The following is a 19,407-nucleotide window of genomic DNA, read 5'->3' as shown; positions in this document are numbered from 1 at the left end:
CAGTGGGGTTGATCCTTGTAGGTATTAGAGGGAGTATAGTACGGAATAGACACTTTGGTCCTATTTGCTGGCTGCTCAGCTGAGCTCGACGGTCTCTTTGACGGGACCATCGTCCATCTACCCAATCTAAAGGGAGGCATGGCGTGGGAGGGGCGTAAGAGCTACTACGGTAGACAGACGTAAACAGGACCAGAGCGGCTCGAGAGTTCGGAATGGGCAACACTCGGCCGTTGGAGACAGACGGACTTTGCGCCGTGACGCCCTTTCTCCACTGGGGACAAAGCAGAGGTAATTATATAACCACCTATTATCTACATGACCAACAGTTGGTGCTCGTAGTATCCAAAACCTCCATACTATTGCCGCCATCAGGATAGTCGGTACCGACCACGAGCAGGACCGGGACAGTAGCACTACTATTACGGACTAGTTCATCGTAACTTCACTTAGTAAGGTACTTTAATCTGGAAGCTGACTAATTTAGACTAGTACCAACGGAGACTCTTTAGTGGAACTCCAGTGATGCCGCTGCACGAATCAGGGGAGAGGAAGAAGCGCCATCGGCTTTGCTTGGCGGGTAATCGGGGCTGGTTTGGAGGGTTTCCGGGGGAGAAGAAGAGGAAGGCTGCACCTGACCCGTCACGACATCGCATGATCCAGACTTTGTCTTTCCTTCGTCGCTTCTTCTCCGCCTGCTTCTGGATGGCGTCGGGAAGGCCGCACTCAGTCCTGATTAGTTGTATCTTACCGCCCTCCTCCGTCCGCTGTACCGAAGTACCATAGTAGTCTACTAGTACCACTAAGTAGTAGACTACCAATCCGTCGTCTCTCTCATCTTTCTTCCCCCCCATCGGTCTCCTTCCAAAACCACCCCCCCATCCAGTGACCTTCACCTCCAACTTACTTTCTAACTTTTTATTTGTCGTTTCGTCTTCCCTCTTTTCCTTCTCCAGCCATTTTTGGTATCTATAAATCTTCTGGCCCGACCCATCCACACTCCCACTCTCATTCTTCCCTTCTTCTCCCACCCCCCTATTCCCTTGTCTACCGCCAACCTTTCGTCTTCCCTGCCCCGGCGGAGATCGTCCACATCCGTCTTATCTCTCGCTCTTCCCCTCCGCCTTCGTTTTGGCTTTTGGATTAAAGCTGCCCCATTCTCTCGTTTTGTGTGTTACGTCTTCTTCGTTTATGAACGAGACAGGGTCTCAAGGGGTTTGCGTAGGGATATCTCGTTCACCGTGTGAAAGGCTAGTCGGGTGGAATACGCAATCCCCTGGATGACACAACCGCTCCTCACCGCGGCAGTTCACAAGCACCCCCCCATCCAGTAGACACCGGGATGAGTCCGCGCAGTGTACCTGAGCAGCTGGCGACTGCGCCGTCAAAGTCATCTGCAGTCAGAGACTCGGTTGCGTCACTTTCCAGTGCCCATTCTAGATCGATCTCTTCATCCACCAAGACCGGTACTCCTATTCCCCCCAACTTACTGCCCTCGGCGCCTGCGTCGCCTCCCACGCCTGCTCCCAGTCCGACCCCTCATCAAAGACCTCCCACCTGGCAGACACCCGACGAGGAAGACGATGCCTTTTTGCTGAACGCTCGGATACACTTCTCCTCTCTCTCCAACGCGCGGAAGCAGAAGTTCTTGGAAGGCATACTGGGGCTATGTGATAGCCAGCATCTCAGCTTTGTGTCTAGCTATGTTAGCCCCCGATTAAGGAAGGATCCGTTTCAGGTGTTCCCCAATGAATTATGTTTGAGGGTGAGTTGACTACCTCTTCCGGTGCGGACGGTCTCACCGCTCGAACAAGGCTGACAGCTGTCTCGCTCGGTTTCACTAGGTCCTATCATTCATCGATGACCCGAAGACATTGGCAAGATCATCCCAGGTATCGAAACGCTGGCGGGAACTGCTGAATGATGATATTACGTGGAAGAACTTGTGCGAAAAGCACTCGTATGCATCTCGGAGGCTGTCGGAGGATGACCGGGACTTCGTCGACCCTTTCCATGGTCAGCCGTTGCATGCTGTGTCCAGTACTCAGTCCTTGAGCGGGTTGCAAAGGAGACCCCATGTGTCTACCCTCCAGCCTCGAGACGGTCTGCCCAACGTGTCGTCGCGCTCTTTGTCGGGAGACTGGCTCTCCCTGTCGGGGTACCCGTCACGCAAAAGACGGGTCCGACCTCTGTCCTACAGATCGCATTTCAAGCAAAAGTACATGGTGGAATCTGCCTGGAACAAGGGTGGGCGCTGTACGCAGCGACACATCACTCCCGACCAGGGAGTGGTTACAAGTCTTCATTTAACCCCCAAGTATATCGTGGTCGCACTGGACAATGCCAAGATTCATGTATACGACACCAACGGGGATAACCAGAGAACCCTCCAAGGCCATGTGATGGGCGTATGGGCGATGGTTCCTTGGGATGACATCCTTGTGAGTGGTGGGTGCGATCGAGAAGTGAGGGTCTGGAACATGGCGACCGGGTAAGCAAATCATGACGACTTGCAGTCGGGGATCGCTACTGACGAGCAAATCAAATTACAGTGCCTGTCTCTACCTCTTACGTGGCCATACGTCAACCGTGCGTTGCCTCAAAATGTCCGACAAGAACACGGCTATCTCGGGGTCACGCGATACAACGCTGCGGATATGGGACCTGGCCTCGGGTACCTGCAAGAACGTTCTGGTTGGGCATCAAGCTAGTGTCCGCTGCTTGGCCATCCATGGCGATCTGGTTGTTTCGGGAAGCTATGATACCACGGCACGCATCTGGAGCATTTCTGAGGGGCGGTGCTTGCGGACGCTCTCTGGTCATTTCAGCCAAATCTATGCTATCGCGTTTGATGGCAGACGCATCGCCACCGGCAGTCTAGATACCAGCGTGCGAATCTGGGATCCGCACTCGGGTCAGTGCCATGCTATCCTTCAGGGCCATACCTCCCTAGTAGGACAGCTGCAAATGCGGGGAGATACCCTGGTCACTGGTGGCTCTGACGGGTCTGTTCGAGTTTGGTCATTGACCAAGATGGCTCCCATTCACCGGCTTGCGGCTCATGATAACAGCGTTACCAGCTTGCAGTTCGACAGTTCGAGAATTGTTAGCGGTGGTAGTGACGGTCGTGTCAAGGTGTGGAGTCTACAGACCGGCCAATTACTCAGAGAGCTGTCGACACCGGCAGAAGCTGTATGGAGGGTGGCCTTTGAGGAAGAGAAAGCTGTGATCATGGCAAGTAGAGCAGGCCGCACAGTGATGGAGGTAAGGAACATACCCTCCCGACTCTCCCTTGTTTCTTTCGTTTCCTCACAGACTGACGGTGATGAATGCCTTCTAGGTTTGGACTTTCTCGCCACCACCCGAAGACGATGGCGACGATGCGGTGATAGTGGAGAGTGCTTCCAGCACACCGGGTCTGCACCCCACGAACAACGACAGCCGACATAGGGAGCGCTATTCGGACCCCCCGCCTAGTGTGCCGCTCAATAGTGACGATGACCAAACCATGGTGGATGCCCCTGCCTCCTAATATGGGGGGTTCGACCTTTGCAATGACTAGCACGTCCTTCTTTCCTGCTTTATGAATCCAAGCGTTGCCGTCTATATACCTCTTGTTTTAGCGCCTGATTTCAACGACCCGGCTGGTCCAACCTGAGTGTCGCTAGGCAAACGAGGCGCGGTCAGCGTTGCCAGGTCATCGAACATCAGCATTCGCATTCTGGGTGTTTGGTCTAAACGGATCTTTTTTTCTTTTTTTTTTCTTTCAATATTCAGTCTTGTTCTCGAATTATTTTATGGGAAACGTGGAGTGGAGTTACAAAATGGCAAAGGGTGGGCTACCGATACGTTGTACCTGCAGGAGTATCTGGGGAACCATGATTGGCTCATGATATGTTTACCTCTACTTCTTTTCGAGGGTTAGATGATACCCGCCTCGGGAGATGATGTATTTACCATTTACAGAAGATTTGGTGTTTCTACTGTTGGTCCTACAAAGCGAAGACATTGAGCTTACCTTTCACCCGCGACATCCCGGCGTGCCTTGTCTCCCTTGGTGGGTCTTTTTCTCTTTGTGTTCAGATAGTCAGTTGTTAGAAGTATCCCGAAAGGGCTCCGAGAAGAGAGGAATAGAGACCAGAATAGATCACTACGTATGTCTCAGTCAAACGAACGGTGTTGATCATCGGTCGTACTGCTGTGTTGTGGGATTGCAGTAGTTGTTGTTTCTCGTTGATAATGGAAATCACCTGACTGGCCCCTCAAAATGGCAAGACCCCGTATTCAACGGTTCCTTATGTCAATCCTTCAAGGCACCAGCTGCGACGACGCCATCAAGCATTTAGTTTATTCGCTTCGTGAAGCACTCAAAATTTGTCCTCATCTATGTCTTTTCCACTGCATGATCTATCCCACAGCTGGGCCCCTAGCAAGTAGACGAAGATGGTGTACGGCGGGAAGCCAAGTACGGGGTGCCATTTGTGTCGCAAACGGAAAATCAAGGTAGGACAGATCTGCAGCCTTGACATGTCATAGCAGATCATGTCCCTTGCATACCATTTCACCCCAATGAGTATGCTATTTATTTGTGGGACCCCACGCTAATCGCCCTCCCAGTGCGATGAAGGCCGTCCGGGATGCCGGAACTGCGGCATATACGGCAAGCCATGTCCGGGCTATCGATCGGATGGGATCTTCAGAAATGAGACGCACAAAGTGCAACAACTGATGAATGACAAGGCCAAAGCCTGCTCTTCCTCATCAAGTAGAACGCAAACGCAGCCCAGCAGCCATGATGTATCAGGCGGCGGCAAGGATCTCCAAAAGACGACATTGTCCGCTTATCAGATCAGCGATGCCACGTGGGAAGAAAGAGCCATTTGCTATTTCTTCGATCAGTTTACCATTGTCGAATGTAATGCATTCGGCGGCATGGGTCATCTGGGGTTCCTTCCGTCTTTGTATGCCGATTGTCGAGATCAGAATGTGGGTAACCCCGCATCAATGTCTTTACGGTTAGCTGTCGATGCGACGGCCCTAATGGCCCTGAGTAACAGGGTTAATGTGCCGGGTGTTGTGACTCAGGCGAGATATCGCTTCGGGTTGGCGCTGCGACGTCTGCAGGAGGCGCTGGATCTGCCGCTTGAGGCGGCGAAAGATGAGACGTTTGCGACGTTGGTTATTTTATCTCTATTTGAGGATATCTCGGGGGATCGGCATGGGCTTACTAGTGCGCATACGGTGGGCTTTGAGGCGCTTACGAGGCTGAGGGGAGAGAGTCAGCTTGGACATGCAGCGGGACTGGATATGTTCAAGTATGCGTATGTTCGTATGGTGAGTCAATTCGGACACCTTGTTTTGATAAGAGGCGTGTGATTGCTGACCGATAATCCAGCAAATCGAGTTCCTTCTGCTGAAGGGGAAACCCAGTCTGGACTCAGACCGTCTGGTTGAGCGTCTCGACAGTGCGGATCCGCTACAATTGCTTATGATACTTGCGTCCAAGGTCAGGCAGCTGATTTCAGAGCCCTCATCTGCTTCGGATCCCTTGCAATCTGCTGGAATCACGAAGCTAGCGTCATGGATCGACTCCTGTAGACGCTTGGATTTAGAACTGGTCCAATGGACCCAAACCTTGCCGGAATTCTGGCTACCCCTCGAAACCCGATCATACACGGGCGAGGATGTGCTCACGTACCGAGAGATGATTACTGCGGTTATTTGGGCCCACTACCGCGTCCTTCGGATCTTTATCCATGGTGCCATGGCAGATCTTTTCCGGGCACTGGTCTCCATGGTTAATTCTCCCGGGATTCAGCAAGAAGCGTCTCAGCATGAGGCAGATGGCTTGCAGCTAAGCCTCGATATGATCTCCGATTCCTGTCGGAGTGTGCCATTCTGCTTTGGGGAAATAGATATGTTTGGAAACCCGATGCCTCCGTCCGAGCAGGGAATGTCGCGGGTTCGAGCTTTCTACCTCTACAGTATGCTGTGGCCCCTGTGGTATATTCTGTCATGTGGGCTGGCTACGCCCGAACAGACCCAGATGATCCGAGGCGTGATGGCCCGGACGGGCTCGGAAGCTGGCATCAAGCTGGCTACTATGTTGGCGAGTTACGATGGCGAGGATGCTATGGCGAATATGCCCCAGTTGTACTCTCTGGAACGTTCAGTGAGGGAGGTGTCTGTCATGTGAGTAGGGCAGGCAGAGCCCATAGATTTACTCCAAAGACGTATTCCTGGGCTTGACTGGAAATACTATGCCTTGTATATTACTACGATTAATGTATATATCCACTACTACTCAATTACTCAAGTACTTGTACTGACCTTATGGTTTACCTTAGATTGGGGCCTTGCTTTTACGTGCCTTAGTCCTAAATTTGAAATGATTTACATGAGTGCGTTTCATTCTGCGTTAAGCAGTACAGGCAACACCCCTTTCTCAACAGTCCCGAAACAATCAGAATTGCTCATTCCCAGACGGTCAAGGCATCATGGGGACATATGTGTGGACCAGAGAAGAGGGATGAAACCATGGGCCCCAGATTGTTTAAGGCGCTGGAAAAGCGTCTTCTCAGCCCAATACTAGTGTTGCTAATCCTTCCAGTGAACCACGGGCTCAAAACACCCAACATCTGATAGTGCAGAGCTGTTAATTCGAGGCTTTCTTTTTCTACATTGACTTATTCGATCAAATCGTGATACATTGGGTATAGCTATAGCTCTCCCTATCTATTCAATGAACTCCTTCCGGCCACCCCGGATGCACTGACGTCATTGATCTGCACATCCTCAAGACATCGCAGGCACACACACACACACACAACATACAGTACTTATAAATGGATGGAACACAACAAAGTGAATAAATCACGGCTTTTGTAGATTTCAGTTTCACACACAAAGAACGCCCAAGTCCAGAAATGGCAAATCGGAACGTATCCGGCGCAGTGAAAGTTCATTGCGCGGGTGCCGATTAGCCGTTGGACTGGATGATCTGGACCGACTTGTTTCTCCCTTCCCAGCTGGAGACTCTGACGACATGGCCTGCGGGCTGACGGGGTACAAAGTAAATATAAGTAGTGCGGATAGTACACTTTCCATTCAATGGATTTCTCCGTAGCCTGTTGATCTCTCATTCCGTACTTTCTCGTGGAGATTTTGTCCTATCTCCCCTCCTCTCCCCTCTCCTCTTCTTCATTCCGATAAGCTTCAATTGATTTGCTCCCCTCCTCTACTTCCCTGACTAGATAAACCCCCCAAAATGGCGACACAGAAGCCCAAGTACCCTTTGGGCAAGATTGAGCCCAACTCGGCCAAGTATTTTGCTAGTTGCACCCTTGGAGGAATTATTGGTGAGTAGTCTACCTGCTAGCCCTATTTACATAGCTTCCAGTATCCCAAGACTGACCTCCTCGAACAGCCTGTGGTACGTATAATCATACTATCTCCAACCACGTCCACCACCACATCCCCGATCCTAATTCTAATCCCTACCACAGGCCCAACCCACACAGCCGTCACCCCCCTTGATCTAGTAAAATGTCGCCGCCAAGTCGATCCCAAAATTTACACCTCCAACCTCTCAGCCTGGCGCTCCATCATATCTAAAGAAGGCCTCCGCGGCATCTTCTTCGGCTGGACCCCCACCTTTGTTGGCTACTCCCTCCAAGGCGCCGGCAAATACGGCTTCTACGAGTACTTCAAATACCTCTACGGGGACCACCTATTCCCCAATGCGAACCGCACCGTCGTCTTCCTGGGCGCCAGTGCCTCGGCTGAATTCTTCGCTGATATGGCCCTCTGTCCAATGGAGGCTATCAAGGTGCGCATGCAGACAACGCTGCCGCCGTTTGCGCATACATTGCGCGAGGGATGGAGCAAAATCGTGGCGCAAGAGGGCATGTCCGGATTGTACAAGGGCTTGTATCCGCTGTGGGCGAGACAGATCCCCTATACGATGACCAAGTTTGCGACGTTTGAGGAGACGGTTAAGTTTATCTATAAGACGTTGGGCAAGCCCAAGGAGCAGTATAATGGGTTGCAGCAGACTGGGGTGAGCTTTTTGGGAGGTTATATTGCGGGCATCTTCTGTGCTATTGTTAGTCATCCTGCGGATGTTATGGTGAGTAAGTTGAATGCGGATCGGAAAGGTGAGTCATCCTCTTTATTGTTGTATACTGGTTTGGGGTTGATGGCTGATGGTGTGTTAGCTGGCGAGGGAGCTATGACTGCTGTGTCGCGGATCTATAGCAACATTGGGTTCTCGGGCTTGTGGAATGGATTGCCCGTGCGAATTGTCATGCTGGGTACATTGACTGGGTTCCAATGGTTGATGTAAGTGATAATGATGATGTTGTGATAAGGCTGAGGGCTGGATGCTGACGCAGATATATAGTTACGACTCGTTCAAGGTGTTCCTGGGATTGCCCACTACTGGTGGCCATTAGCGTTATGTTTCCTTTCTTTAAACAGATAGATCCATCTTTTTCTCATGGTCTATATCATAGGAGTTAGTGCAATGTAATGACGATAACGAAGCTTTCAGTGTTTTGTTCAGTAAATACCAGTAGTGTAGTGTTCATATATACCCCAGACTCCGCTGACCGCCCGACACCCCGACCGGCAGAACGTGACTGGCTCTGCTTCTGCTTCGGCTTCAGCTCTTGAATCTCGTCCTATCCATTCCTCTCAGATCCGCCTCGCTGCCATCCAATTCACCTCGGGGATTCCCTCTTCACTCATCAATTACCCTGGATATTTTATAAACCTTTTCGGAGTCACTCGCGCCCCCGCACTATAAAAACACCCCTAATCGCGCATCTCCGAACACCCTAAAATCATCCCCAACCTGTTCGCTCCTCCGACATCCCTTGACCATCAACCAACACCACAACAACACTCATCAATTGCACCACTCAAAGCTACCATCATCTACCTCTCACTCACCACACCAATCCACCACAATGGAAGAAAGCCGCCAACCCTCCACGACCTCCAACCCCCCCAGCGTCGAAAACGCCTACAAACGCAAATGCCTGGCCCTAAAGAAGCGCCTCAACGAAATCGAAGAAGAAAATGAAATGATGCGTCTCCGCAACCGTCGCGGCTGGCAATACATCCAGAAAATGCGCCTCGAGTCATGCATTCTCCTGGAACGGTTGGCCAAAGTCACCGGCATGACGGAGGAGGCGCAGGCAGGCGTGAACCCGGAACTGCGCGCTCGAGCATCAGCGATGATGACGAATGTTGCGGCGGTGACGGGCGGAGAGGCGGGGAAGAACGGTGCTGCTGGTGTGCCACAGTCTCTGGAGGATGAGACGGAGGGGAGTTCGGATGAGCAGCCGCCTACTGTAAGTTCTTGTCTTTTTATCTACCTTCCTGGTATATATATTTAGGGTTGAAGGTTTTCGCTAATGGTAATGGTGATGATTATGTACAGCCCCAGGAAAGGCCTCTGCGCGTGAAGCGATCCAGGAAATCCAACTTGCCCAATGACGCTAATTTGGAGGATGAGGCGGCCAACAATGATACCAACAATGACAGCAACAGCAAAGAGAAGGAGAAGGAGAAAGACGCCAAGGATAAGGACGCGACGGAATCTGGCGCCGCAGCTGATGGTGATAATGGTAATGGAGATTCGTCCTCTTCGTTGCCGCGACTAGCCCCCGCCCCGTCGCAGGACGAAATGACCTCTTCTTTCCGCATTCAACCGGGTAGTAACGGGTCCTCGAATGATAAGGAGGGTGCTAGTGATCGCGGGAGCCATAACCCCGAGTCTGCGGAGCAGAGGGGTGATGGTGCGGAGGATGAGACGACGCCGATGGATATGGATGCGAAGGAGGAACTTAAGGAGGAGAGGGAGGGGTGATTAACTATACCATAACCATACCCTAGACTTTTCGTTTTTTTTCTCTTTTCTTATTCCTACTATTATATGGAATGTTTCCGTTCCGTGGTGCTCTATATTCTTGTGTTATCGTGGTAATGGGTGTTATTGATCTCTGGGTTATTATTTTTCTGTCTTGGGGGTGAGGGCCTCTGTTGTTGTTTCTGGCCCCTCTTTTTCTCTTTATTCATTCTTCCTTTCTGTTCTATAGTATACGATGGGCAAAAGCGGTACTCTCTTCTTGTGTGTATGTGTAAGAGAGGGAGTAGGAGGTATATCTGCCTACTTATAGAATAGTCATCCTTTGCTCTGTGTAACCAGTAGATATTATATGTGCATCGATTATGTCTTGTCATGGATACTCAACCTGTCAATAGCATGGCATGGCATGGCATGATACAAGACCATATACTAATCATCGTGGTAATGAAATGACAGGCAGATGAATTACTAAATCATTGATTCATCTATGGAGGAGTCCCGTCCAAGCTCTTCTTTCACAACCAGATACCTACCAACTGGTAAAATCCTACATATTTCATTCCCTTAGAACTCCTAATATGATTTTCAGCTTAGATGACTTCCCGGTAGATTTAGACTATGTTTCTTTTTCTTTTCTTTTTTTTTTTTTTTTGGAGCAAATTATGGGTGTAATATACAGCCTAAGATAAGCTATCGTGTGCTATGTCGAGGGAACTGGATACTAGATACTAAATATAGATAGATATGCATTGTCCGTAGCGATGCAAGGAGGGTTTGCTTTAATTCCCACTTTCACTCCTATCCCCCACTTTGATAGATGTATGCCTAACCCCTTAACTCCGCTGAAGTGAACAAATACTGAAAGAGAACACTCAGTGTAGTATGGTGTGGTGTCGTGGTGATGGGGATGTAGATGTGTAGCAAAGGTTGTTGTCGGGTGAATAGAAACAAGGCAATAGTAGTAGGAGTAATAGTTAGTAGGAAGGGTAGGTAGTGTTCACTCCACGCCAGCGTACAAGTCAACTACGATGTTGATAGCTGCGACCAGAATTTCTGCCGCAATAAGAACAATTACTGTCATGTGTGTTAGTCGATTAGAACGGGTTAATGCAGGGGACGCCGGGGGAGGGGCTTACCGATCCATTCAAGATACTCACCGTGGCGGTGAGTTAATTGATCTTTGAGGACGGCGAGAAGATCCGCTATTACGTCCAGTCGTTCGGTGAGCAGGCTTACGCGCTGGTCCATTTCAAGGTAACTGCGGACGGCCTGGTAAACCGGTTCTAGTTGGGGCTCGGCCCACATAAGTTCTGGAGAGTCTAGAACCGAGCCTTGCAGGTGAATGTTGATCCGGAGGATGAACAATTCGCCGATTTGCATGTTGATCTGGCGGCGGGTGAGGTTGACACTTCCTGTCTGGGCGATCTGGGCGGGTAGGGGTGCGGTGTTGGAGATGGTCTCGGATACGAGGTCTTCGAATAGGGAGGTCTTGACGGACTGAGCCAATGCGTGGGAGATGGCTAGTTTGATCATGTGGTTACGCGGGTCGCGCAGAGAGATAAAGTCGTTGTATATCCGGGCTTGGTATTCGCGAGCATAGTAGAAATTGAAGTTCTCAACCTGGGTATCTTCGGGGCTGAGGATGGAAGCGGCAAATTTGGAAACATCGGATAAGAATCGTGACTCGTGTGCAGGTGACATGCCCCATATGACGACTGTGCCGTAATCAAAGAGAAACACTTCAGGGGTATGGATCGTCGTGTCGAAGTCGGGATGTACATCTCCTTGGTTTTCTGACACAGCAGTACTCGAAGCGTGATCTATCTCGGTGGAGTGGGATTGAGAGTCCCGTAGATCTATGAGGTCTTCCCGTCGAGCATTGGTGTTATCCTGAACCTCAACCACACTGTCCGAGTAGCGGCGCTCATTGGACGGCCGTTGACCAGGGTGACTATCCGCCATGCCAATTCCATTATTCGAAAGACCCCATGTGCCATTCTGCTTTTCCTCATAGCCGTAGTCATATGGAGAGTAGACACATTCGTCGTAGAGCTTCGGGTTGGCCCCGCGGGTTTTAGAACGAGACTTGAGAAACTTAATTATCCCCTCCAGTCGATAAGAATTGGCTGTGCAATAGGCAGTCACTCGCGGCAGACGCTCTCTGTCGGCCTTTCCTAACTTTGCAGCATGACTCCTCGCCGTGGGTTCTTTGATCCGGGCAATCTGCGAATAGACATCGGACGGAAAGTCATCTCCACCAAGCTCCTCCTCGGCCTCAGTCACCGGATCGGGAAGCAGTTTGAGTTTTTGGGCATTTTTCGTCGTTCTTTGCGGTCCGACTTTGGGGGCTGCAGCGATTGGGGTGTTTGCGGTGCTGAACGGAGCGCCATGGCTGTTCCGCCGGCGGAGCTTGCTATTCAGGGCGGAGAGGCCGGTCGGTCGGTAATGGCTCTCCTGAGAATGCGGTGCAGATGAGGAGCCGGACTGGAGAGGTCTAAAGGTGGGATCCGCGGAGGTCGAGTCATGGTAAGTGCTGACAGTCGCCAATGGGTTGAAGGTCACTGTCCGCGGCGGACGGTTTCCTCGCGGTGACGTATTGGAGGGATTCGGGAGATGATGCTGGGGGAGGAGCGGAGAGGATTCTGTGGTGACCATGGTGGGATAGGGGGTGGAGGGATGAGACACTGCTCAGAGCATAATCTGCAAATGATTGGCGAATTACACGGCAGACGATCTTTTGGTAACGGTGGACAGATAAAATTGGACAGGAGAGAGAAGGAGGGAGAGGGAGAGAGAAGTTGATGGAGAGAAAGTCGAACCGATCAAATGGAGCTCCAAGCTCTGCACGTGCGCCCGCCAGAGGCTGCCAATCTGCCCAATCCGGTGCCCCTCCTCTTTATGCTCCCTCTCTCTTTTTTTCTCCCTTCTCTGCTAGTAATTTTGAGTTTTGTCTTTATTTTTGAAACCCAAGTTAGAATATTCCCGAAGGCCTGGTTTGGTGCTGCTTCGAAAAAAAGAAAGCAATGATCTGCAGCGTGTAGATCGTACACTTCCCCAACGTTCTACCCGGTTGTACGACTCCCGGTCAAATATGCATACAACTACAGTACATTTTTCACTTTATATCAGGGATATCTCTGTACCACATATGTCGTTTGATAACCTATTCTGGTAAAAGATTCAGAGATACCCATTGGCAGTATCACAAGCGATCTGCTACAAATCCTAGCAACAACATCTCAAACTCATCTAACCCTAAAGAGTAAATAGTTGCTATGTTATGCACATCGTAACACTACGCCCATTGTTGGATCCACAACATTCTCTATTAATATTTTGATTGATTGATTCTCGAGACGGGAAAGCGTAAAAGAGCGCCCAAGACCTGCTATTTGCGCACGAATCCCGAGGAACCGCCAGTCGTCCTTCTCAACCCATTCAAAGCTCCTGTGTTGCGGGATTTGTTCAGCCAATTCTGCTTGGCATTGCGCCCGGTTTTTGAGGCCTTGGGCGGCAGAACCGTCTTTGAGGGCTTTTTGGATACACCATCATCCAACACCCGGATAGTAACATCTCCCACCCGCGCATCCTTCGGCGGCTTCTCCTTCTTGTCCAAGAATCGTAGCTTGTTGGGCTTCTTCTGCATGATAGTCCTCTCTTCCGCGGGAGGTGTCGGGGGCCGGACATCGGGGGCCGCATTGAGGATATCATCGGGAAGAAGAGCAGGGAGAGCCGATCGTCGCGCATCTTGCGTAGTAGTTCCTTGGAGGGTCTCTGTGCTTTCCGACAACAGATCTTCGGCCTTTGCTTCCTTCTTCTTCGCCAACTTCGCCTGGGATTTGCGCAGCTCATCCAACTGTTTCCGTTTGTCCCGCTTCAATTGCTCCTCTCTGTAGAAAACGTTAAAATCGTATCCAGAAATAGTACCAAGGCCGAAATCGCGCGCATCACTCACATTTGCCTAGCCCGTTCCTGCTTCTTAGCTTCCATCCTCATCTTCGACAGCTGTGCAGAGTTGTCGACCGTCTCTGGGGCCTCATCATCATCACTGCTCTCATCATCCTGATCCTGTTGCGCCTCCGTGGTATCCTCAACAGCCGCAACCTCCGGGATTTCCGGCTCCTCGCTATCAAAGCGGAAGTGCTTCTTCGCCGCCGGCGCTGCTGAAGGTTTCTTTTCCTCCTCCGACTGCTCCTCAGGCTCCTCAGCCGGTTCCGTCATCTTCTTCGACTTCTTGTTACTCGAAGGCTTGCCCTCTGATTCTTGTGTTGTCGCCTCTAGACTACTTCTCTTCCGCCGCTTGTTCTTGCTCTGAGTCTCAGTGGGTTCAGCGCCCACGGGTTCGGATTTGCGCTTTCCATTCGATCCATTGACTTCGGGCTCTGTCGAGGATTGTTGTTGCTCAGCGGGGAATTTCCGCTGTCTTGTTGCTGTGACCATTTTGGGTGTGTTGGAGCTGCTTTTGATTCCAGATGGGGCGCCGGAGGTGGTGGTAGTAGTTGTAGGGCGCAGATTTTTGAGGGAAGATTCGTCGGAGTCCTGTCGAGAAAATAACCCCTTTGCTGCTGTCACGATCTGAGAGAACATAGAGGATCTAGAAAGTCCCCCGTGTGACATGTAAAATCATGGAGAAATGTTATTGCGCTCAAAAGTCGTTCAAAAATTCAAGATCGAGATCCAGCAAATTTGGTCGGCGCCTGGGATTTTCCGAAGGCGGGCGGCTGTAAGTGGGTCGGATATAGTTTAGGAGGATGGTTAGCTTCATTTTCAATTTGATCGTGTCAAGTAAAAATAATCTAGTTTATGCTGTCAAATAAACGTCCTGTAATTGTATTTCTCAATGAAACGCCAATGCATCCCAAGTACCCCATGCAGATAAATATCAAACCGCGCCAAAACACCATCCCATCGCAAGTACATGCTTGTAAAATCCCCGACGACAGCATCAATCACAGCATCACCTCGCACCAATCATCTGCCTCCGCTCCATAACCTCCTCATTCGCAGCCAAGAAATCATCCTCCCCGATATCACTCGCCTCATCCCAGAACTTCCCATGCTCATCTCCATCATCCCCACTAACCGTCCACATACTCTCTCGTAGTCGCTTGTTTCGTTCTCGATCCTCCTCAATCCGCTGCTCAATCTGCCGCTTGTCCACACGCATCCCACTGCTCTTGGACCCTCTCGGCGTCCCATGCTTAGCCCTCGCATCACCACCACCATCGCCACCCCCACCCCCTTCCTCAGCCTCCAGGTCGAGATGCGCCGGGTGGGTTTCCCGATCCTTCAAGCCCGCATCAATCTCCGCGATCGTCTCAGCGGAGAGGATCTCCTTGCTCTGTAGACCGTTCAGGACTCGACGGACGTGTTTGACGTTCGCGGCGCCGGAGCCGTCGGCGGGCGCGACGCAATCCACGATGCGGAGGATGTCGCGTTGGATCATGCGGACGTAGGGCGCGTGGTCTTCTTTCGTGGCCATGTCGCAGAATTGTTCGATGAAGTACATTATGTTGGCGCGGTTGTTCATGTTGTTCTGAGCGTAGAAAGATAGTATATGTTAGCTTCATTGTGTATACGAGAAATGGTAATAATGGAAGGTATGGAGAGACGCACTCTTTCTAGTTGTTCCAGGATGCACGAGTGTAGGTCCTCGTCCATGTCGCGGTATTTGAGTGCATAATGCGCTGCTTTTTGGGATGAGGTCACGGAGGCATTTAGGTGCTGCAGCTGCGCTGTGAAGCGCATGCGCACCTCAAAGGGATCGACCATCATCTTGGTGGAAGGAGTGTGGATTGAATGTTTGGATTGAGGAGGTAAAGGGGGAAAGAAGATTCGACAGTCTACAAGGTGACTACAAGTAATACTACTGATTGCATGCCGCGGCGATTGATCGAGACTGGCCGATGGATGGAGGGCTTGGATGAGACATTCCGATTGGATGTTGTCTAGGCGGTGGGATGCGATAAGGCGGGCAGAAATTGTGGGGTTCATTTGCTTGTCCAGTGATGTGCTCTGCTTTAAGCATACCAATTGACATCACCGTTGCTGCTTCGTGCATATTTATCATCTCCAATGTATACTCTGTGGTACTATTAACGTTTGAACTAGAAAACGGGTGCGTTCTCTAAAAATGTACTATATACATTACTAAAGCAAAGTCTAGATGCATGCAAACCACCAAACTGCCGCCATGAGCCACACTATCTCAGGCATACAAACCAAGAAAAACAAGATCCCGTTAGTAAACTCCAAGTTACCCAAATTCAATACATATCTCGAGACTTATAGCCAGGTATCCCGACACATAACGCGACATCTGAAATAGGTCAATGGATTCGAGATTGAGTGAGATGGAAAGTAAATGTTTCGGTGCATCGCTCAATAGACTCTTCAAAGCGACTGTCGTCTTTCTATAGTGCTGGCAAGGCTGGTCCTATCATCACTGTCAAGCAAGCCAACTTCCTCTGCCGTAGTTCCCGGGGTGAAAGCTCTCTCGCGGAGAGTGTCGTCCTTGTAGGCGTCCGGGCCGCTGACCACAGACCAAACGTCCTTTTTCGTAAGCAGTCCCTGGAGAACGCCTTTATCGGCGAGCAGGACATAGCGGAGACCTAACCTCTGAAACATCCGGAGCACAATCAAAAACGTTGTGTTGCTGTTGAGTGTGATGGGCGTCTGATCCATCCAAGGCCGAAGGTCCAGGGTTTCAGCGGGATCCGCAAAGGGCTGATGGCTGAAGAAGACCTGCGTCGCGCCTGACAACTCGTTGTCCGACGGCTTGGTAGAGTATTTGAGAGCGTACGTAAGCTCATTGCGCGATATATATCCCAGCAGGATGGGATTTGACGTATCGGTAACGACTGGAAACCCACGGTAAGAGGTCGTTTGGAGAAGGCCACGAAGTGAATCAATCGTATGACCAACAGCGGTGATGACCGTCATATCATCGACAGTGGTCATCACTTTATGAGCGGGAACGTCCGGTGGAGTCGCATCATCACGGTGATCCAGGAAAGGGTACTCGTTCAGCTGAATCCAGGACTCATAGATACCGCGCTTTCCAAATATATCACCGCACCATTTAGACAACATGACTGCAATCATGATGGGAATGACATAAGTCAAAGCACCAGTGAGCTCGAACATGATGACCACGATCGATACAGTCATCCTCGTGGCCCCTCCAAGTGCTGATGCTGCACCGATGATTGCATATATTCCAGGGGTTACACACGGGACATCTGGCTCGCATTTACTGAACAGAAAGAATCCCGGATAAGCCTCTTGCCACATCCGAAAGGTCATGCCCAAGCCACGTCCATACAGTGCCCCGATGGCAACTGACGGAAGGATGATACCCGCGGGTATGTCCAGTCCAAAGGTTAACGAGGCAAGGAAGAATCCCAGGAGAGCAGCCATAAGCAAGAGGGCGATAGTACCGGCCGATGAGGCGCCCGTCTTGCAAAGACCGAAAGGATCATCAGTCCCCGATCCAGTCCCACATTCTGCAAACAAGGAATGAACAAGTTCTGAATTTTGAGCCCTCATAAACAGATTTGGAAAGTTGATCAGGGCGCTTAGAAGAGCAACAACCGCAACCTCAATGATTGGACGAGCCCAACCCCGAGACCGTCGCCATGTTGCAATCTTCATATTCAGACGTATGAGGAACGCCCCGTAAAGGCCGCCGAGAATACCAAGAATGACAAACGGTATCATCTCAAAGCGATGCCACTCACGTGTATACTTGACTTGATAAAGGACAATGTTGCCCGTGCGGAATGGGTTGAGCGCGTGCAGGGTGACCGATGCCACCATGGCACAGACAAAGCTCTGCCACATTGTCTTGTCCGGGAAGTAGTACGACAGTTGCTGCTCGCAGATAATTAGGATTCATTCCCCCGTAAATACCGCAGAATCTTACCTCTAAACTGAACAGAACACCACCAATGGGCGCTCCGAAAGCGACGGAAACGCCCGCGGCGGCCGCTGCTGATAGCACTTCGCGTTTCCGCGCTGTACAATTAGCCCAAGACATTCAGTAAGAGATCATGAGAAATACCTTCGTTATGATTGAGGCCATGGAATGGCTTCATGATAACACTAGCGCAACAGCATGCGACATGGATTAAAGGACCCTCTTTACCGAGCCACATGCCAGACGCGACGGACAAGCACTTGAATGTGTCAGCGAGGACGAAGCGACAGGCACACGTTCATACGTACAAGACCCAAAGACTTAATTGCAAGAGTCCAAGGCCCCATGAAGTGCCTGATAACAAAACCACCAAGGACGGTCTTGATTTCGGGGATACCGCTATGCCTGGCATAAATGGCATAGGTCCGAACCAGAACGCATGCGCAGATCGCGAAGAACACCTGATCCTTGATTAGCAAACTGCTTCATGGGATTCGAAAAGGCTGAAGTACAGAGTAAAGAATGTAAAAGGTATACTCGACGGCATATCCCCCACCCCGCGAGGAGACGCCTAGGGCTTTCCTCCATGGTGTCCAGTCTAGACAATCAGAGATATCTGGTGTGACTCCGTTAGCATTGGGAACAGAGATCTGTGAGAAAACCAGCTCACCGTCATGCCCCCAGCAGCAGAAGCTCCGATTCAGATAGAACCTGCCGCCCCCCGGGCCGGCTTTACAGTAACCAGTTTTGAGATCTGCTAACCAATCACTGGCAACATCAATGCCAGCCGCAATGATCCCAACCAAAACACCTGTAGCAATCAACACGATCCAGACATTACTGGCGTCCAATAGCTTGCGTAAATATCCAACAACGCCTTGTCCGCTCGCATAGAGGAGCCTCTTTCTTTGTCTTTCTTTGGTGTATTCGAAAATCCAATCGATTGCCGTAAGGTTGTCATAACCAACTCGTCGTCCTGGTCCCTCTACATACCAGTCCAAGAAGCCCGAGTCTTTGTGCGCCAGGTTTCCGTTGCTGTTGCCATTGATCGGCTCCCCTAAGGGCTGGACGTCATCCGAGCGTTGTTCGTTCCGAAACCAAGAGCCAAGCCCAGTATTTGTCGCAGACTCAGCAGGACTATTCGAGAAGAAGTTGGGGAAACGGAATTTTGAGCGCGACTGTTGTCTCTGTTTGCGTTTGAAAGAAAGCCTATGTACAGCTATTAGCGCACGACTTGTCGCAGCGGGTGCTAAGCTGGCCAGAAACTCACGGCTCACGCAGCCCGCCGCTTAAAGGTACATCGGGATGCTGTGGATCAAGGCCGCTGTCCTGAGCTCTTTCATCATCGCTATAGGGCTGGTGCAGCGATGACTGGGCTTCTGACTGTGGCCCTGGTCGACTCATTGACATCGCGAATGATACGTATCATAGGGACATGTCAAGTGGCATCCTAAACAACGACGGTCGACGGGTGCCTATGAATAGCGATTGATCTCCGCGATTGATTGCGTTTCCGACCGGCAACTGGTGCCACAATTAGTTGAACCTCCGCGGCCGGGCCAGGGCGGTGAAGGCCCGCGCTGTGGGGCGGTGCCGCTCATTGCGGCGGCAGAAAACG

The 19,407-nt window shown here is 50.9% G+C and overlaps 8 protein-coding genes across 8 annotated transcripts; 4 read left to right on the top strand and 4 right to left on the bottom strand.

The window, feature by feature from the left end:
* Nucleotides 1-1,095: 1,095 nt before the first annotated feature.
* Nucleotides 1,096-3,735, top strand: BDQ94DRAFT_56212 (F-box/WD repeat-containing protein). The gene is made up of 4 exons (XM_026776059.1): nucleotides 1,096-1,762; nucleotides 1,842-2,488; nucleotides 2,550-3,261; nucleotides 3,338-3,735. The coding sequence occupies exons 1-4, from the start codon at nucleotides 1,340-1,342 to the stop codon at nucleotides 3,527-3,529; spliced, it is 1,974 nt and encodes a 657-aa protein (XP_026624760.1). The 5' UTR covers nucleotides 1,096-1,339; the 3' UTR covers nucleotides 3,530-3,735.
* A 705-nt stretch (nucleotides 3,736-4,440) lies between these two features.
* BDQ94DRAFT_171808 (putative C6 transcription factor) lies at nucleotides 4,441-6,193 on the top strand (the record flags this gene model as incomplete). The annotated part of the gene is made up of 3 exons (XM_026771832.1): nucleotides 4,441-4,500; nucleotides 4,615-5,331; nucleotides 5,393-6,193. 3 exons carry the CDS (start codon nucleotides 4,441-4,443, stop codon nucleotides 6,191-6,193), a joined length of 1,578 nt encoding a protein of 525 aa, XP_026624759.1.
* Nucleotides 6,194-7,119: 926 nt separating this feature from the next.
* Nucleotides 7,120-8,547, top strand: BDQ94DRAFT_146553 (putative mitochondrial phosphate transporter Pic2). The gene is made up of 5 exons (XM_026766848.1): nucleotides 7,120-7,355; nucleotides 7,424-7,429; nucleotides 7,503-8,153; nucleotides 8,214-8,337; nucleotides 8,399-8,547. The coding sequence occupies exons 1-5, from the start codon at nucleotides 7,265-7,267 to the stop codon at nucleotides 8,448-8,450; spliced, it is 924 nt and encodes a 307-aa protein (XP_026624758.1). The 5' UTR covers nucleotides 7,120-7,264; the 3' UTR covers nucleotides 8,451-8,547.
* Nucleotides 8,548-8,690: 143 nt separating this feature from the next.
* On the top strand, nucleotides 8,691-10,261 carry BDQ94DRAFT_146547 (uncharacterized protein). The gene is made up of 2 exons (XM_026766847.1): nucleotides 8,691-9,353; nucleotides 9,443-10,261. Exons 1-2 carry the CDS (start codon nucleotides 8,967-8,969, stop codon nucleotides 9,869-9,871), a joined length of 816 nt encoding a protein of 271 aa, XP_026624757.1. The 5' UTR covers nucleotides 8,691-8,966; the 3' UTR covers nucleotides 9,872-10,261.
* Nucleotides 10,262-10,532: 271 nt separating this feature from the next.
* BDQ94DRAFT_56203 (YagE family protein) lies at nucleotides 10,533-12,642 on the bottom strand. The gene is made up of 2 exons (XM_026776058.1): nucleotides 11,008-12,642; nucleotides 10,533-10,945 (listed from the first exon to the last, which is right to left on the bottom strand). The coding sequence occupies exons 1-2, from the start codon at nucleotides 12,524-12,526 to the stop codon at nucleotides 10,869-10,871; spliced, it is 1,596 nt and encodes a 531-aa protein (XP_026624756.1). The 5' UTR covers nucleotides 12,527-12,642; the 3' UTR covers nucleotides 10,533-10,868.
* A 551-nt stretch (nucleotides 12,643-13,193) lies between these two features.
* Nucleotides 13,194-14,516, bottom strand: BDQ94DRAFT_146545 (uncharacterized protein). The gene is made up of 2 exons (XM_026766846.1): nucleotides 13,827-14,516; nucleotides 13,194-13,761 (listed from the first exon to the last, which is right to left on the bottom strand). Exons 1-2 carry the CDS (start codon nucleotides 14,486-14,488, stop codon nucleotides 13,260-13,262), a joined length of 1,164 nt encoding a protein of 387 aa, XP_026624755.1. The 5' UTR covers nucleotides 14,489-14,516; the 3' UTR covers nucleotides 13,194-13,259.
* Nucleotides 14,517-14,629: 113 nt separating this feature from the next.
* BDQ94DRAFT_146544 (CTD kinase subunit gamma) lies at nucleotides 14,630-15,732 on the bottom strand. Its single transcript, XM_026766845.1, has 2 exons — nucleotides 15,488-15,732; nucleotides 14,630-15,407 (listed from the first exon to the last, which is right to left on the bottom strand). Exons 1-2 carry the CDS (start codon nucleotides 15,644-15,646, stop codon nucleotides 14,829-14,831), a joined length of 738 nt encoding a protein of 245 aa, XP_026624754.1. The 5' UTR covers nucleotides 15,647-15,732; the 3' UTR covers nucleotides 14,630-14,828.
* A 209-nt stretch (nucleotides 15,733-15,941) lies between these two features.
* BDQ94DRAFT_56183 (chloride channel protein) lies at nucleotides 15,942-19,287 on the bottom strand. The gene is made up of 7 exons (XM_026776057.1): nucleotides 19,060-19,287; nucleotides 18,460-18,998; nucleotides 18,302-18,405; nucleotides 18,098-18,250; nucleotides 17,934-18,048; nucleotides 17,796-17,887; nucleotides 15,942-17,743 (listed from the first exon to the last, which is right to left on the bottom strand). The coding sequence occupies exons 1-7, from the start codon at nucleotides 19,197-19,199 to the stop codon at nucleotides 16,265-16,267; spliced, it is 2,622 nt and encodes an 873-aa protein (XP_026624753.1). The 5' UTR covers nucleotides 19,200-19,287; the 3' UTR covers nucleotides 15,942-16,264.
* Nucleotides 19,288-19,407: the final 120 nt, after the last annotated feature.

Source organism: Aspergillus welwitschiae, assembly GCF_003344945.1.
Source record: "Aspergillus welwitschiae strain CBS 139.54b unplaced genomic scaffold BDQ94scaffold_22, whole genome shotgun sequence".
Lineage (NCBI taxonomy): Eukaryota > Fungi > Ascomycota > Eurotiomycetes > Eurotiales > Aspergillaceae > Aspergillus > Aspergillus welwitschiae.
The sequence above is the reverse complement of the archived record's forward strand: the minus strand, read 5'-3'. Positions and strand labels throughout refer to the sequence as shown.

Excerpts from the sequence above, each read along its gene's own strand:
- BDQ94DRAFT_56212 (XM_026776059.1), top strand. The coding sequence starts at position 1,340 with ATGAGTCCGCGCAGTGTACCTGAGCAGCTGGCGACTGCGCCGTCAAAG. Across the intron at positions 1,763-1,841 it reads CCAATGAATTATGTTTGAGG|GTCCTATCATTCATCGATGA; the intron begins GTGAGTTGACTA and ends CGGTTTCACTAG. Across the intron at positions 3,262-3,337 it reads CAGGCCGCACAGTGATGGAG|GTTTGGACTTTCTCGCCACC; the intron begins GTAAGGAACATA and ends AATGCCTTCTAG.
- BDQ94DRAFT_146553 (XM_026766848.1), top strand. The coding sequence starts at position 7,265 with ATGGCGACACAGAAGCCCAAGTACCCTTTGGGCAAGATTGAGCCCAAC. Across the intron at positions 8,154-8,213 it reads GTTGAATGCGGATCGGAAAG|CTGGCGAGGGAGCTATGACT; the intron begins GTGAGTCATCCT and ends ATGGTGTGTTAG. Across the intron at positions 8,338-8,398 it reads ACTGGGTTCCAATGGTTGAT|TTACGACTCGTTCAAGGTGT; the intron begins GTAAGTGATAAT and ends GCAGATATATAG.
- BDQ94DRAFT_146547 (XM_026766847.1), top strand. The coding sequence starts at position 8,967 with ATGGAAGAAAGCCGCCAACCCTCCACGACCTCCAACCCCCCCAGCGTC. Across the intron at positions 9,354-9,442 it reads CGGATGAGCAGCCGCCTACT|CCCCAGGAAAGGCCTCTGCG; the intron begins GTAAGTTCTTGT and ends GATTATGTACAG.
- BDQ94DRAFT_56203 (XM_026776058.1), bottom strand. The coding sequence starts at position 12,526 with ATGGTCACCACAGAATCCTCTCCGCTCCTCCCCCAGCATCATCTCCCG. Across the intron at positions 10,946-11,007 it reads TGAGTATCTTGAATGGATCG|TAATTGTTCTTATTGCGGCA; the intron begins GTAAGCCCCTCC and ends CACACATGACAG.
- BDQ94DRAFT_146545 (XM_026766846.1), bottom strand. The coding sequence starts at position 14,488 with ATGTCACACGGGGGACTTTCTAGATCCTCTATGTTCTCTCAGATCGTG. Across the intron at positions 13,762-13,826 it reads CAGGAACGGGCTAGGCAAAT|AGAGGAGCAATTGAAGCGGG; the intron begins GTGAGTGATGCG and ends CGTTTTCTACAG.
- BDQ94DRAFT_146544 (XM_026766845.1), bottom strand. The coding sequence starts at position 15,646 with ATGATGGTCGATCCCTTTGAGGTGCGCATGCGCTTCACAGCGCAGCTG. Across the intron at positions 15,408-15,487 it reads TCCTGGAACAACTAGAAAGA|AACAACATGAACAACCGCGC; the intron begins GTGCGTCTCTCC and ends TTCTACGCTCAG.
- BDQ94DRAFT_56183 (XM_026776057.1), bottom strand. The coding sequence starts at position 19,199 with ATGTCAATGAGTCGACCAGGGCCACAGTCAGAAGCCCAGTCATCGCTG. Across the intron at positions 18,999-19,059 it reads AGCGGCGGGCTGCGTGAGCC|GCTTTCTTTCAAACGCAAAC; the intron begins GTGAGTTTCTGG and ends AGCTGTACATAG. Across the intron at positions 18,251-18,301 it reads CCTTTTACATTCTTTACTCT|GTGTTCTTCGCGATCTGCGC; the intron begins GTACTTCAGCCT and ends ATCAAGGATCAG.